The sequence below is a fragment of the Sminthopsis crassicaudata genome, chromosome 6, assembly GCF_048593235.1.
Source record: "Sminthopsis crassicaudata isolate SCR6 chromosome 6, ASM4859323v1, whole genome shotgun sequence".
Classification (NCBI taxonomy): Eukaryota; Metazoa; Chordata; class Mammalia; order Dasyuromorphia; family Dasyuridae; genus Sminthopsis; species Sminthopsis crassicaudata.
Genome location: NC_133622.1, coordinates 176,209,166 through 176,226,414, shown reverse-complemented (window position 1 = coordinate 176,226,414; position 17,249 = coordinate 176,209,166). Strand labels below are relative to the sequence as shown.

General features: G+C 35.3%; 1 protein-coding gene across 2 annotated transcripts in view; it reads left to right on the top strand.

Moving 5' to 3' along the window:
* USP53 (ubiquitin specific peptidase 53) overlaps positions 1–17,249 on the top strand; it is a 70,517-nt gene that overhangs the window by 26,643 nt on the left and 26,625 nt on the right. For both annotated transcript variants that reach the window (XM_074273060.1, XM_074273061.1), the window contains exons 3-9: positions 2,184–2,276; positions 7,194–7,328; positions 8,777–8,890; positions 8,979–9,061; positions 13,921–14,026; positions 14,609–14,755; positions 17,032–17,181. In XM_074273060.1, the coding sequence (XP_074129161.1) occupies positions 2,184–2,276; positions 7,194–7,328; positions 8,777–8,890; positions 8,979–9,061; positions 13,921–14,026; positions 14,609–14,755; positions 17,032–17,181 (828 nt within the window). The remainder of the gene's footprint in view (positions 1–2,183; positions 2,277–7,193; positions 7,329–8,776; positions 8,891–8,978; positions 9,062–13,920; positions 14,027–14,608; positions 14,756–17,031; positions 17,182–17,249) is intronic.

The window sequence follows — 17,249 nt, the reverse complement described above, 5'->3', positions numbered from 1 at the left end:
TGACAGATAATCATTGATACATTTTATTTTAGTAGTAACAATTAACCTTTGAAGATTTAGGATTGAGAAGCGATGTGGTTAATTAGACTTTTGCCTTCTGGAATTTTACTTTGGCTACTGTGTGGAGATAGGCCTCACAATAGGGAGACCAGTTGTTTAGCTGGTTTACAGTATGAAGGTAATGAATGCCACCCAAACTAGAGTGACCCTGTATGAGTGGAAAAGATATGATGTGTGTACAGTAGAGGAAAGCATGCTCATAAAACTTGGCAATGAATGTGAAAGGTGAATAAGAAAAACTGGACTTTATTCTAAGTTCTGGCTTAATTTATTTTAAATTTACTTGTTATTTTAATTTAAGTAATATTAATTTAGTTGAGAAGTCTTGATATTTGCATGACTATTATTTTCAAACGTTTTGTGTGCATTTCTGCACTTGTGTAACAGTAAAAGAACATAGGCAATGAGGAGAGGCCACTGACAAAGGAAAGCTTGGGAGACAGGAGAGAGGGAAGAGAATTGTGTTCTTTGAATGTGAGATAGTAGAATAATTAATTGGCTTCACTAGTTTTTAGGAAGTGTCTCAAATCCATCACTTCCCTTTACTAATAATGCTGGGGAAATGATTTCTGAATTTGCTATTCTTTATATATTCTGGGACAAAATTCTAAAATGCTTCAGATTTACTGTGGCGGGAAATCTGGTAGAAACACTTATAAACCCAAACTCCTTGTCTCCCAGCTGAGAATGCTGGTGACCCTTATGCTACTCAGAAATTTTTTTTGAGATATTAACTGGTTAGCTTATTTCATTATCTAAGTTTCATTGTCGTACTAGCTGTGGGACAAATCAATTTACTGTTTGCCTCAGTTTCCTCATCTGTCAAATGAGCTAGAGAAGAATATGGCAAACCACTCCAGTATCTTTGTCCAGAAAATCTCAGATGGGATTATGAAGAATCAGAAACAACTGAATAATAACAACTTGTTCATAATGTCAATTAAAAGCCTACAGAACTAGTAAGGAGAGTTTGAGGCTTTAAAAAATTATTTTAAAAGCAATATGATACTTATTAAGATTTCTGTGCCCAGGTTTTAGAAAGACTTTAGCATGTGCACTTAATACTTTTTCTCTCTTGACAAAAACCAGAGAGATGCCCAGAGCTCCAATTATTTTTTGCCTGCTGCATCTCATCTCCAGCATTCCTCCTGGTAGTCTGGCATTTACTGTTTTCTCCTTCAGCACAATAGTCAATCTGGGCACTAGTTAGTGTAGAGTTTTGTACTTGACTGGGACTTTTCCTTCACTTTTAGGCCACATCACTGCCCCCTTTTCCATGCAGAATCTGTTTGGTATGGCATTGGTTTAAATGATATTTTCTTCCAAAAATTAAAATAATTTGTCAATTTGTAATATTTTCCCGTATGTCTTTGCTAAGTACCTTAACTGAATAGCCTTCTTTTATTAGTTTTCTTAGTTCTTAATGATTATACAAATATTCTAATTTCTACTCATAAGATATTCCACATAGTCAACAGTTGCATTCTTAATAATGCTTTTCAGTAATCTGTATCTGATTTTATGCTAATCTGGGGAAAAGTAAAAATGATTTCCATAAACTTAAGCTTCTTGATTCTCCGAGTGATCTGTGATTTCTGTTGATAGAGCTGCTAACTCCCTCCATTGATGGAGATCCCAGCTTATCATAGAGTCCATGATGGAAGAGGAGGGTCTTTTTGAGATTCTGTGTCCAAAAAGTTCACCCAAAAGCACCACCCTGCTAGATCCAGAATTGTAATTCCTAGGCAAGCATCTTCTTCCTTGATGTTTTAAATTTAATTTACCCATTTAGACAGATGCAGTGCCTGCCATATAAAAGGTACCGAAATACTTTTGTCCAGCCACTTGTGTGTCCATGAGCTGGTTACTGCCCACCAGAACCCAAATCCTACATACTCTAATCTACTCAGTTATAGGCACCTGCAGGTAGGCAGGTCCCAGTGCACAGGACCACCTCCTACCAGGCTGTTGCTATGAATTGTCCTATATGGTTTTTATTGATAATAAAGATAAAAAGGAATAAATGATTTTGTAAAGGATAAAATACTCAAATTCAAGCCAATTCTTTGTCAAAAAGTGCCTTTTAGATTCTTTCTCTTAATATCTGACTTTTTTTCTTTTAGGTTTTATGGCAATTGGATATATTTCGCCGGAGTTTACGCATTCTGTCTGGACATATTTGTCAGGGAGATGCCTGCATATTTTGTGCTTTAAAGGTAAACACAATAATACTTAGGAAGGTAGAACTTTAATTGATCATTATTCAGATTTTGGAGGAAATTACAGGTTTGTATAGAGTTCTTAAGATGTCTATTTAACCATTTGTCTTTGTTTAAATTTTTAGGAATCTGTGCTTTATTCAGGTTGAATGGACACTCAGTTCTTAAATAAAAGTAACTACAAATGATTAGGTAACAGAAATTGACATATATTCAGGGGAATTTAAAGATATTTCAAGGAATTTTAAGTAATTTTGAACCAACAAATTGTTAATTTTCATTTTAAAACTTATGATGATAAAATTCTAGCCATTGGAAAATTTAGACATTGGAAAAATTCAAGACTAGAATTCTTAGAATTCTATTTTCTTTTGATAAACAGCCAAAAAATGTATGTCCTGTATTATGATAGTTCTTCCTCTTGCCCTACATTTTCAAAGTTTTTTTTTTTCCCTTTTTTTCTCTACAAAACTTCCCTTCTTAGCTTCTTTATCACTATCAAGAATACTGCCATCTTTCTAGTCCCTCAGAATCATATCCTTGGGGTCATCCTTGACTCTTCATTCTCATATCTCATAAATCTAATCTATTGCTAAGTCCTTTTTTTCCCCTATAATTTCTGTATCTGATTTTATGCTAATTTTCCTCTTTCAGGATCCTCTTTCAGAATGATCCTCTTTCAGAAATATCGCCCTTTCCTTTTCCTTTGCCTTCTCACACTGCCCCACGCTATGGTATCATCTTATATCTGGACTGTGGCAGTAGGTGCTTGGGGTGTTTCTCTGCCTCAAGCCTCTTCTTACTCTAGGACCTCTTCCACTCAACTGCCATAGTGAGCTTCCTGAAGCAAGTCTGGCCATGTTATCCCCTGTTTATATAGTAAATTCCAAAGAGGCTCTCTCACCTCTATATCAAATACAGAAACCTCTGTTTGGCTCTTAAAGCTTTTTTTGACTTGGGCTACACTACTGACTTTAACTTAACTAAATCAATTGATGGTTGTTAATTTTTAAAAATAAATAAAATCTAGTTCTATACCCAATAAATGCTGAATATTGAATATTGGTCATTAAGTGTTGAATATTTGAATCACTTGAAATTGTAGGAACTGATTCATTTTTGTGTTCTGATGAAAACCTTGAAAAAGATACCATTTTGAAACTGCTTCTGGATGCTGTTTTTGAAAAGTCACATACTCAGATAAGTGAGTATGTTTTAAAATAGTTTAATGAATAGTTTAATTAGTCACAAAATTATAATAGCAACACCTACCACCATTTCAGTCCTTGAAGAATCTGTGATTTTGCATATTCCCCCTTACCATTGGTGATTCAGGAGCTGATCTTCTCTAGAGTGGCTGTGACTTCAAAAGTCAAACTGGCCTTCAGATAGTAAACATCCATCTGTCCTTCCCTTCCATCTCCAGGCCAGTACTCTAGACTACCAGCTTGTGAGCACCTGCCAGGTCTGGGGCTTTTCAGCACAGCCTTTAAGAACCCAATTGGAGGATTTGGAGAATAGGGTTCACAAAGCTATCTGTAATCTTTTGTTAGCAGTTGATAGTATTAGGAGAAGAAAATTTCCTAAATAGTATTCTATCCAGTGAAAGTTCCAACCTTTCTTGAAATTCAACTTTCTCAAAGGACTATCCTCAGTGAACTTTTATTTCTTAAGAGAAAATAAGTCCTTACTCTCCTTATAGTCTTTACCTCCTAATAGAGTAAAGTCAAACCAACAAATATGTATTAAACATGGACTGTTTATCAGGCATCTGTGAAAATGAAGAAGATCATATATATATATACCAGTTGCTGTAATGAAAATTAGATTGAGATAGTGGAAAGGACTAGATGAAACAAAAGACCAGAAGCAATTAAAAGAAGCAGGGGTCTTTCTTGGCTACAAGAAAGATTTTATCAGGAAAAGGAACATAGTAGCTGGGCCTTGAAAGCTCTAGCCATCACATTCGATTTGTCTTCTTTATGGGTAACTCCAGGACCTGCATAATGTGTCACAAATAATGGTCATTTAACACTGGAATAAATTGGTAAATATAAGCATTCCAACATGCAGGTTTGAAGAAGATGCCTTTTCAGGTATGGATAATGGAATGGGAAAGGATAATGGGGAAAACAGGAATGGGGGCTGCCAATCCAGTTGGACAATCTGAATTGGAGAAGTGAGAAATAAGATGAGAGAGGTGAATTGGAGCCAGATTGTATAGAGCCTTGAATTCCAGACCAAGGAGGTCATAGTTAATTTTGGAAGTTTTCATGTTTTTGTACTGGGGAGGGATAGGATTAAAGTAATGGTAGTATATGAAGAATATTAGTCCACTCTTGACAAAAAGAAGAATGGTTATGAGGTCACTGCGGGGAGTTCAAGAGCAAGGTAACAGGTGCTTGAATTGGGGAAATACTGTAAAATTGGGAAGCATGAATGAATTGGGGGTTGACCAATTAGTAGAAGGTGAAGGAGAAAAGGGAGGGGGAGAGAGAGAGACTTCTAAACTGTCTGTGGGAGGCAATCTTTGAATGCCTGCAAGTGTGGGAAGATAATACATTTGATTTTCAACATGTAGAGTTTGAGATGGTAGTCAAACTAGATCTAGAGAGTCAGCAAGCACTTGAAAGAAAGCTCTGAAGAAAGGTGACAGTGGAGTCATCTCCTTAGAAGTGTTTACTGAAGCCTTGAACAAGGGATGGGGTCATAAGGGAGAGACAAAAGAGGACCCAGTACAGAACATAGGGTGGAAGGAGGAGAAGGAATCAGGGAAAGTCACAAAGAAAGAATCATGAAAGGAGTGGAGGGTATCCACACAACATTACAGGAAGGGCAGGGAGGCTAAAGAATGAGAAAAGGCCTTTCGATTTCGTGAAGGGTAGAAGAAATGTCATTCATGATTTTGGGGAGATCCGTTTTAGGAGAGATCTGAGGATGACAGGCAGCTTGCAAGAATTTGAGGTATCTAATAAATATTGACTTTCTGGGAGTTTAGAACTAAAGGGAAAGAGGAACAAGAGCTTAAGCTTTTGGGTTTTTATTTTTTAGGGGAAATCTGACTATGTGGTGTGAGCCTCTGCTTCCAGGAGAAGGGAGGGAGAGGGAGAGAGGGAGAGAAGGAAAGTGGCTTGAAGCAGTGGCTAAAATGTTCCTGCTGTCTTACTGTTACTTAACTCATGTCATCTATATTTAGGAGGTGTGTATGTGTGCAAAGTTAGCCTTGGAAGCCCAGATCCTTGGGTGTGTGTTTTTTTTTTTCTTCAAGAGAAGTTCTCCTATCTTCTCTTCTTTTCCTCTGCTCCCCCGTGTCACCCCCCCTCCCCCAATTGCCTACAATTTCCCATGAACATCTGCTGCTTCAGGCCACAATCTGACCACTTTGTAACTTGTTATTTGTTATTGCCTACTTTGAAAAACACACTTTGAAGTTTTAATTCTTAATGTAATTATGCCAGAAATTTCTATTTTATTGTGTTACTATTTTTTCTCCAAAATAAAAATTTTGCAGAAGTTATTATTCTCTTTTTTTTAAATTAAAACTTTTTATTTTCAAAATATATACATGGATAATTTTCAACATTCACCCTAAAATCTTGTTCTAAATTTTTTCCTCCCTTCTCCCCACCCTGTCTCCTAGATGGCAAGTAATCCAATATATGTTAAACATGTGTAGTTCTTCCATACATAATTTCCTCTTTTTAATTATTATTAGAGCTTTTTATTTACAAGATATATGCATGGGTTAATTTTCAGCATTGATCCCTGCAAAACCTTCTGTTCAACTTTTTCCCCTTCTTTCCCCCCTACCCCTCCATGTTAAATATGTTAAAGTATATGTTAAATACAATATATGTATACATATCCATAGTTATTTTGCTGCACAAGAAAAATCAGACTTAGAAATAAGATAAAAATAACCTGAGAAGGAAATCAAAAATGCAAGCAGACAAAAACAGAGGGAGTGGAAATGCTATGTTGTGGTTTATACTCATTTCCCATAGTTTTTTCCCTGGGTGTAGCTGGTTCTCTTCATTATTGAACAAATGGAACTGATTTGGTTCATCTCATTGTTGAAGTGTATTAATGATCTCCTGGTCCTGCTCATTTCACTCAGCATCAGTTCATGTAAGTCTCTCCAGGCCTTTCTGAAATCATTCTGTTGGTCATTTCTTACAGAACAATAATATTCCATAATATTCATATACCACAACTTATTCAGCCATTCTCCAACATTCAGCATTATGTTTTCCTGTCATTCTAGCCAATCTGACAGGTGTGTAGTGGTATCTCAGAGTTGTCTTGAATTTGTTTTTCTCTGATAATGATTTGGAGCATCTTTTCATATGGCTGGAAATAGTTTCAATTTCTTCATCTGAAAATTGTTTGTTCATATCCTTTGACCATTTACCTATTGGAGAATGGCTTGATTTCTTATAAATTAGAATCAATTCTCTACATATTTTGGAAATGAACCTTTGAGAAGTTATTATTCTTAATTTATTTGTGAAGTAATAGATTTTGGAGTGTTTTTTTTTTTTTTTAAGAGTTAGGTATTTCTTAAGAAGTTTTTTTTTTTTTTTTTTAATTTGGTTTTAGCAAATAGTTTATATTTAGTCTACATTCACTTGTTTGTATATGCTGGTTTTATGGTGTGGTTTTTTCCTCTGCTGTGAATTATGTCTTCTTGCCCAGATGGTCATCAGAAAAGTGTCTCTGAACTTTAACAGTTCTAAGTTTTAATATTAAAATGTGCAGTTCATAAAGAGTTTAGAATGAGTTTCCACTTTGGGAAGGCTTTCTGAATAAGTTTTAGATTTCACTGGATCCTGGGGGATATATAAAATGAAAAGAAAAGTGAGTTATTAAAGTCATCTTTTGTTCTTTTTCTTTATTGTCCTGACTGGGGACCAGACAATATTTGCACAGTTTCAGCACAGCCGAGAAAAAGCGCTTCCCTCCGATAATATCAGGCATGCCCTGGCAGAGAGTTTCAGAGATGAACAGCGGTTTCAGCTTGGCTTTATGGATGATGCTGCTGAGTGCTTTGTGAGTATTCTTCAAGGATTCTTGGTGTGGAAGTGCATGTATGGGTATGTGTATATACATACAGGTACACTCATGAGCACATTCAAATACATCTGCTTGCATATGGGATCTGAAATGGTAGCTTTCCCAGAGTTTTTAAGGCAGCTGCAAAAAGAGATTTATAACACAGCTAGACTAATGGAAGAGTACCAGACCTGGCTGGCAGTTTTGTGGTATCCTGGGCTTAGTCAAATGTTTGTTTAGATACACTTAAAAGGTTGGACAAAATAGAAGCTATAAAACCTGGTTGGGAGTTCTGAAGTACCTTGCTGAGCTGCCCTAACAGCAAACAGAGCCAGTAGTGTCTATACTGGAAGTGTAACTATTTTCTTTAACGTGGAAAACATGCTTAGTAAGATTTTTAAAAGAAAGTCTTTTCAAAAAAAAAATTTAAGTAAACATTTTAATTTTGTTTTTTAACTATTTATTAGACATAAGAAACAACGTCTAGATCCAAAGATTTGGATCCTCAGTGAGGGCTAACCAAATTAAAATGTAATTGGAAATGTTTATTATCAAAATAAAAATACAACACAGACTATATTAATTTGAGATTTTTAAAAATCAGTATGTGGCCTGATAGGATATTTTCAGTTTGAATTTGATACCCTAGATAACTTTCTGCCCTGGTAAAGATTAAAGAAGCCTCAAAATTTACCTTTCTTTTCATGAAATTTGTTACTACATTTTGTTGGTTTTCTTTTTGTTTCCTTGTTCCATCACTATTTCTACCATTATTATTTTAGGTGAGTTCTCTATCAATGAGTTATTGCAGTTCTTTAAACTGGTCTTTTTGCCTTCAGTTTCTCCTTCCTGTTTTTCATCTTGAGTACTGATATCATATTAATTTTCCTAAAATAATCCTTTCATCGTCACTTACTGAAAAAGCAGTATTTCCCCAGAACCTACAAAGAAAGTTTAAATTTGGCTGGGCCTCTAAGGCCTTTTATGATTCAACCTCAGTGTAATTTTCCTGACATAAACCTCTCCAGTTTCCAGTTAGTAAACGGGTGCAATGCTTTTTGTATTGTTACTTTTGTGTGTTTGTTTATACTATTTCCTGCTTCCTTAAATACTCCCCCTCCCTTTTCACCTATCCAGAGTCCATCCCTCCAAATAGGGCTTTGATCCTACCTCCCCAAGAAGTAAACAACCCCTGCTCATACAGGGGTGTACTCTAATGGGTCCAGAACACATTTTACTAGGTTTGACATTCTGAATTTAAGCACCAAATAAAATGAGCATTGCCATCAAGATTACCCATCTTTAGGAATGCTTTACTTACTGGTAAATAATAGATGTATTCCTGATAAACTGTAATTTTTTTTTCAATTCAAATGATTTTAAATACAATAAAAAAAGTAGACTTTCTTAAGCTTTTTTAATTTTTGCTTTTATGATCAAATTAGGAAAATATCCTTGAGAAGATTCATTTTCATATTGTGCCAGGTAGAGATTCAGACATGTGCACCTCGAAGTCCTGCATTCCTCACCAGAAGTTTGCCATGACTCTCTATGAACAGGTAGAATTGCTTTAGTTTATGTGGCATTATGAAATACATTTCCTTATTCAAACCCTCACAGACTAAAAATCCACCTTTTTGTCTGTAGTGTGTGTGCCGAACCTGTGGAGCATCCTCTGATCCTCTGCCCTTTACAGAATTTGTCCGGTATATTTCTACAACAGCCCTTTGGTAAGAAGTAGCTCATCATCTCTCCCTCTCTCCCTTTCTCTCTTTCTCCCTCTCTCCCTCTCTCCTTCTCTCCCTCTCTCCCTCTCCCTTCCTTCACAGATATTTCTATTATACAATTGAGGACAATTTTTTTGACATTTGATGTTTATGATCTTATTCTTGTGGGGGGTTGAGCCAGTTCATCAATAGAGGAAACTCTGGATAAGGGGTATCATCATGACCAGGCACCTTCTCTGGACCTTGAAATGGAGGGGGATGGGAACCATTTTTTTACTTGAAGGTAATATTAGTATTTCTAGGAAGTAAAAGAAACAAAATTAAAATCATTTATATTATGCTTTTTTGGGAAGATGTCATGAAATGGGGAAAAAAAACCCCAACAACAACAACACATCAAGAGCATTCCTGGGAAACTTAAAACTAATAGTCCCTATCCCTTTAGGGGACTGTCGGTTTCAAAAAGATATGAAATTAAGAGCTGAACTGCTGTCCCTTTATTGCCCATTTATGTGTTATGATCAATATAAAGTGGACTCTTTTTCTGGGGGTGGGGGGAACCTAACAGGTTTGACTCTTACTTGAGGTCCTCCATGGCCATATAGATGAGTCTGTGTACTGAGGAATGGTTAGAATGTTGAACATGTTAGAGATGTAAAACAGTGTGGATTGGTTTTCATCTGCATCTCTGCAATGGATGAGTTGCCATAAAGATTAGGACAAAAATATTTAACCTACAGTATTGACCCAAGGAGCACTGTTTAGGGAAAAAAGTATTTATGAATTATGTGCTTATGAATTGACACTGTGCTGTGTCATCATTTCTATGGTAGAAAAAAAATTTTATAGAAAGGGAAGAGGAGGCAGCAGACATTCTTAAGGTAGGCTATTGTTTAGGAGATGCCAGATAGGCCAGAATTGAATGAGATAGGGTCCTCTGAGTTCTAACACCAAGAGACGTGCTTAGCAAGGGTGATGAACAAACATACTAATCATCTTACTTAGGCCGGATTGTAGTCTGTAAACAGCTATCCAGGAGACCAAACACTTAATAGAATGAAGCAGTTCAAACAGAAATTGAAATGGACAACATATAGAATCGTTCATTGGATCTGGGCTCTCATCAAGTGACACCTGAGCTAATACTGTGGTTGTCAGGTGGGTGATAGAAGAACTACTCCAAATGTCAGGACTGGGAGGGCCATATCTTAGAATCAAGAATTCACTATAAACTAGAGAATGGTAGAGATCATGAAGAGCTAGAGTTGAACAAAACTACTCTTCCCGTGAAAGCCAGTGGATAAAGTATGCAGTCGTGTGTGTGTGTGTGTGTGTGTGTGTGTGTGTGTGTGTGTGTGTGTGTGTGTGTGTATTTTGTTTTTACATGATTCTTTGTACCAGAAATTTAATTTTCATTAGTGTAAAGAGACCCAATGTGCTTATTCCCTCCACCAATAAAGATGGGCACTTGGTTTGTAACCTAGTCTTAGAGAGTTGGGGTTGTAAGGTGTTAAAGAATACCTACAGTCATACTTCTTCTAATTACATGGTCTATGGAAGGAATCTACTGCTTGAAGCTAGAGGAGTGATGTTGTGACTGCCCTTCTAGGTTTTTTAAAATATAGGAGTAGAATCTTCCTGAAAAAAAACAGCTGCATTCCACTCAACTGCTATTAAGTTGATAGTCCAGACACTTGAGGATAGAGTGGCAGGATTGTTTTTTTTGTGTGTACTCATAACCTTATCTCTCCCCCCCCCCAAAAAAAAAAGGAGGGAAAAACTATAATATAGTCAAGCGAAACAAATTCCTACATTGGTCATGTCCAAGGATGCCTCTCATTCTGCTTATTAGTTTACTACTTCTGTTGGGAAGTGAGTAGCATTTCTCTTCATTTCTCTAGAGTTTATGGTTGATCATTGCAGTGTTCAGAGTTAAATTTTTCAAAGCTGTTTGTTTTTATAATGTTATAGCATAAATTGTTCCCCTGGTTCTATTTTATTTACTTCACTTAGTACTGGTTCATAGAAGTCTTCCCAGATTTCCTAAAACCATTCCTTTTATTTATTTATTTATTTTTGGCGGCACAATAAAATTACATCATATTTATATGCAATACATTGTTCAGCCATGCCCCAATTGATGGGCAGGTATTCTTTTAGTTTTTAGTTCTTTGCCAGTTCAATAAAGAACTATTACAAATATTTTTGTACTTTTTGGGTCCTTTTCCTTTTTCTATAATTTTTTTTTTTTTTTTTTTTTTTTTAGGGTTTTGGTCTAGTAGTAGTAGGTATGCACAATTTTGCAGATTTGGGGACATAGTTCCAAGGTTGTTTTCTCCAGAATAACTGGACCAGTTCATAACTCCACCATCTATATATTAATGTACTTGTTTTCCCTTAGTCCTTCCTCTGAAAAAGTCTGATTGACTTTGTCAGTTTGATAAGTATGAGATGGAACCTCAAAATTGCTTTAATTTACTCTTGTGTATTAGTAGTGCTTTGCAACATTTCTTCAGATGGCTCTTGGTAGCTTAAAGTTATTTTCTTGAGTCTTGGAGAGTTGCTTTCTTGTTGATTTTCTTTGACCATTTATCTGTGGGGAATGTCTCTTATTTGTATACATTTGAATCAATTCTGTACATATCTTAGAAATGAGATTTATTTTTATCTGAGAAACTTGATGCAACTTTTCCTTCTTATTTTAAGGCATTCTTTCCCATGTCCTTATTATGGATTATCTGGACAATATTTGGGAACTACTAATGAACACAGAACTGAAAAGACTCTTGGAGGTTGTGTAGGTCACACTACTATTAATTAGTTGTTGTGGAAATGGGATTTGAACACAAGTTTTCTGTTACCCAGTCTTGTGCTTCTTGATGTATTTTGATGCTTCTCCTGTACTTTACTTAAAACATTTGTCAGAAATAAGGGTGTTAATTAATACACATAGTTATGATTATTATGAATATGAATGGGATGAATTCTCCCATAAAATGAAGAGATAGCGGAGTGGATCAAAAATCAGAATCCTACAGTATCTTATTTACAAGAAACATTTGGGAGAGAGATACACACAGAGTAAATAAAGGTAAAGGAATGGAGCAGAATCTGTTATGCTTCAGCTAAAGTACAAAAATGCAGGGATGACAATCCGGATCTCAGACAAAGAAAAAGCAAAAATATATCTAATTAAAAGAGATGATGAAGGAAACTGTATCTTCACTAAAAGGAGACCATGAAGAAATAGGAATATTTGAGTTATGGGTTCATGACCAAACAAGAGATGAAGAGCATGACAAAGTATAAAATAGATAATTTTGGTTTTATTAATTTTAAAAACTTGTATAAACAAAACCATATAACCAAGATTAGAAAAAAAGCAAAAAGCTGGGAAACAATCATTTTAGCAAGTATCTCTGTTAAAGCCCTCATTTATCAAATATATAGAAAACTGAGTCAAATTTATAAGATTATAAAGCCATTCTCCAATTGATAATGATCAAAGCATATGAGCAGACAGTGTTCATCTAATGAAATCAGAACTATCTATAGCCACATGAAGAAGTATTATTTTATTTTATTTTTTTTTTAATTTTTTTTATTATATATATATATATATATTTTATAATATTATCCCTTGTATTCATTTTTCCAAATTACCCCCCCTCCCTTATTCCCTCCCCCCGACGACAGGCAATACCATACATTTTACATGTGTTACAATATAGTCTAAGTACAATACATGTGTGTGAATATCATTTTCTTGTTGCACAATAAACATTAGAATCCGAAGGTACATGCAACCTGGGCAGACAGATATTAGTGCTAACAATTTACATTCCCCTCCCAGTGTTTCTTCTCTGGGTGTATCTACCTCTGTCCATCATTGATCAACTGGAAGTGAGTTGGATCTTCTTTATGTTGAAGATTTCCAAGAAGTATTATTTTAAATCACTTTTGAGATAACCTATGTTTCACACACCTGTCAGATTGGCTAATGTGACAAAAAAGGAAAATGATAATTATTGAAAATGATGTGGGAAAATTGTGACACTGTGCACTGTTGGTGGCATTGTGAATTCTGGAGAGCATTTTGGAACTGTGCCCAAAGGGCAACCAAATTGTTCATACCATTTGAATCAGCAATACCATTACTGGGTCTTGTATCTTAGAGAAATCATAAAAAAGGGGAAAGGACCGACATGTGCAAAAAAATAGCAGCTCTTTCCGAGGTGGCAAAATATTGCAAATGGAGGGAGGGGATGCCTATCAACTGCCAAGTGACAGAACAAGCTGTGATATATGAATGTAAAAGAATACTGTTGTACTATAAGTAATGATGAATAGGTAGATTTCAGAAAAACCTGGAAAGAGTTGTGCAAAATGAAATGAACAGAACCAGGAAAATTTGTACACAATATCAGCAGCATTTTGGGATAATAAGCTATGTATAACTTAGCTCTTCATAGTAACACAATGATCCGGGACAAATGAGTATGAAGGACTTATAAAGGAAAATACTATCTTCTTTCAGATAAATAACCAATGGATTCTAAATACAGATTGAAATATACTTTTTCACTTTATTCTTTTTTTGTTTGTTTTTTTTTTTTCTTTTGACTGATTAATCATGGAAGTTTTACATAATAGCACACATATAAGTTATATCAAATTGCCTACCATTTTAGGAAAAAGGCAAGGGAGGGAAAAAAAATTTGAGGGGAAAAAAACCCAAAATACTATTTTGAAAAAAATAAAGTAGTCTAGTTTTTGCAGCCAAAGTATTTCTTAGTTCTCAATATATTTTGTCTTTTTAAAATTTGTAGTTAAGATTTGGAAATATTTCTTTTTACATGCAGTAATGAAGTGGAAAAAATGATTGAAAGACATGAACGCCTAAAGCCTGAAATGTTTGCAGAATTACTGCAAGCTGCAAATACTACTGATGACTTTAGAAAATGTCCCGTAAGTATTAGTTGAGAAAATGGGCCTCAATTTCTGTCATTCTTTTTTGGTTCCTGAAGTTTATCATTCAATTATTAAAGCTTTTTATTTATAAAGCATATGCATGGGTAATTTTTCCAACATTGACCCTTGCATAACCTTTTGTTCCAAATTTTCCCCTCCTTCCCCCCATTCCCTCTGATAGCTGGCAGGTAGTCTAATACATGTTAAATATATCATTCAATTTAAGAATAAGATAAAATATATAAGATCATCAAATTCTGTATTGAAAACTTTCATGGTCTTGTGGTAGAGAGCCTGATTACTACCCTTAAATTTTGCTACTTTTTAAGAGATTAATCTATTCTTGATTAATTTACAAGTGATGAGAAATATAACATAATAGAAAACAACATAAAATATATTAGAAAATAAAGTTCCTTACCATTTCAAGGTTTTGCCTGCAAGAAAAAGTAAATTTTCTAACTAAAATATTACCCAGATGAACTTAATTTTTTATAATAAAACCTAACATGCAAGGTATTCATGAAACTTCTGTTTCTATTAGTTTTATTACTTTGCCCTTTTTTTCTTCTCCTATAGAGTAACTGTGGCCAAAAAATAAAAATCCGCCGTGTTCTAATGAATTGTCCTGAGATCGTCACAATTGGCTTAGTTTGGGATTCTGAACATTCTGATCTGACTGAGGAAGTTGTTCGCAATCTGGCTACACACCTTTATCTTCCAGGGGTATTTCCATTCTTCTATTTCCATTAATATGTGGTTTCCCCCCCCCCCCCAAAGTCAGAGGCTTCATGATGAAAAATAAGAGCTGGGCTTGGCAGCAGAGACTTGGGCAGTCAATGGGTACTGTGGTTTGACATAAGCTTGTGGCCCTAAGTAGATAGCTTCATCTCTCATACTCTCCCAAACCAAGAGATGATTTTCACTTGGTATCTCCGGGTTGTTTTCAGGGAACCTCTTTGTGATTGTGATTTATCCAGTTATTTTTAAAGGGCTTTTCATTTTTGACACATTCGATTTGTTTCCTCCATTTAACTTTGTCTTTAAAGTGAACTTTTTGTTATAATTCTGATATTTGGAGAAATTGTGTGGTCTAGTAGGAAAGAAATAACTGTAGTTATAGTATAGAAGTATAGTTATAGTATAGAAGTAACTGAAATTTTGAACCCTGCCTCCTTTACTGATAATTGGTCAGTTTACTTTGACCTTGGTCAATTTACTCCTCTTTGGGCTCAATTTCTTCATAGTTAAATGAAATAAATTGAGGGAATTGAATCTGATTAGATGACCTTTGAGGTTCCTTCTTACACTTGTCTGTATATATGAGAGAGCCATTCTAAAGGAAATCATAAAAGATTGCAGACTACACAGTACAGGAAGGGGCTATGGGCCATTTAATCTAACCTTGTCTTGATTTTACAGATAAGGCGATTGGGGGCAGCTAGGTAGTACAGTAGATAGACCAGAGTTCAAATCTGGCTTCAGACACTAAACACTTCCTAGCTGTGTGACTCTAGGCAAATCACTTAACTCCAATTGTCTCTGCCCAAAAAAAAAAGGGGGATTGAGACTCAGGAAGCTAATTTCTAAGGTCCTCAAGGAGGCAGGTGGCAGCATTGGGATATTTAATGCCAGCTAAAGTCTAGGCTCTTTTCCTCTTTACCATATTATTTCCTTAACATATAGGGTCATGACATAAAACTGGAAAAGACCTTCAAAATCAGCTAGTCCAACTCCCTTTCATTTTACAGAAAAGAAAACAGGCTTGTGAAGGTTAAGATCATTTAAACAGTAAATGTCAAAAGTAGGGCTTTACTCTTGTGCCTTTGCTTTTTCCAGTGTCTGGAAGGCTGTCCTTCAATGATATGAACACAGTCATTAAATCATACTGATCTTGATAATGTAATCTTATTTTCAAGTACTAGAAATGTTAGGAATTAAGTTTTGAATAGGACCTAGTGTACTTTCCTTTATTAGTCTTCCCTTGTCCCAGAATTTCCAGATTATGTACATTGATCCCTTAAAAAAAGTTGTCTTATTATTTTCTACTGAACTGTTTTGAATCAGTAGCCAACATTTATAAAAAGCTAATAAAAGTTTTCACTTATTATTCACATATGTATGTAATAATTCTCATTAGATCATTTTGTTCTGATATAGAATTTAGAAAACTGGACCTGAAACATTTAGAAATTCAGCTTAAAAAAATTTAAGTACCTGTTATATGTGAGGCACTGTGCTAAATGATGGCAATAATGCGAAGACAGAACAAAACAGCCCCTGTTTATTAGGAACTTATATTCTACCTAACTGGTTTCTAATAAAGTTTTCACCAAGTCCCTCTCAGACATAGGCAGGCCATAAATATTTCTGAATAAATGTTTCAGTTAACTTATTATGTTTCACCACATTGATCGAAGTCTTCACAAATTATGTGAGTAGAAAAATATAGGGGAACTAAAGAGAGTCTAGTACAGTTTTAGAAAATGAGGAGTTTGGGCAGTGTTTTCATTGTGTTTTTCAAGATATGTTCATCACTTCACTAGAAATTTGGATAGCATAGGTTTGGAACTGAAAAAGACGTTAGAGGTACTTGCATCAAACCTCCTCATTTTTTACATAAGGAAACTGAGGTCTAGAGAAGTGAAAGGACTTGTGTCATCTACCTTGGAAGTCTCCAAGAGAGTATTTGAACCCACGTCTCCCTGACTCCAAGTCCAGTATTTTCCCTACTCTACCAGTACTGCCTGAGGGAATCAGTTTTAGTAGCATTGATATTTGAGTTTAATGTAGTCAGAAATGGTAATATCTTCACTATTGGAGTAATAACAATAAATTGTACATTAATGATAGGAAGATTTGTAGTGATTTTGATGGTGACAAGAGAAGGTAGAAGTTTCTACAGTAGTGAGTGAGTAAAGGAAGGGATACAGGAAGACTGTTAATCATTTTGGTACAGTTGTACTAAATTGCAGTTACCAATGCGTAATCTGTTTATACAGTTATTTTATAGGGTAACTGATGAAAATGCCAAGACTAGTGAGCTTCATCTTGTTGGCATGATCTGCTACACCAGCCGACATTACTGTGCCTTCGCTTTTCATACCAAGAGTTCCAAGTGGGTGTTCTTTGATGATGCCACTGTGAAAGAGGTAAAGGATCTTTTATGCTGGCTGATTGACCCATCTGTCTTTTTTAACTATTTTAACTCTTGCTGCCA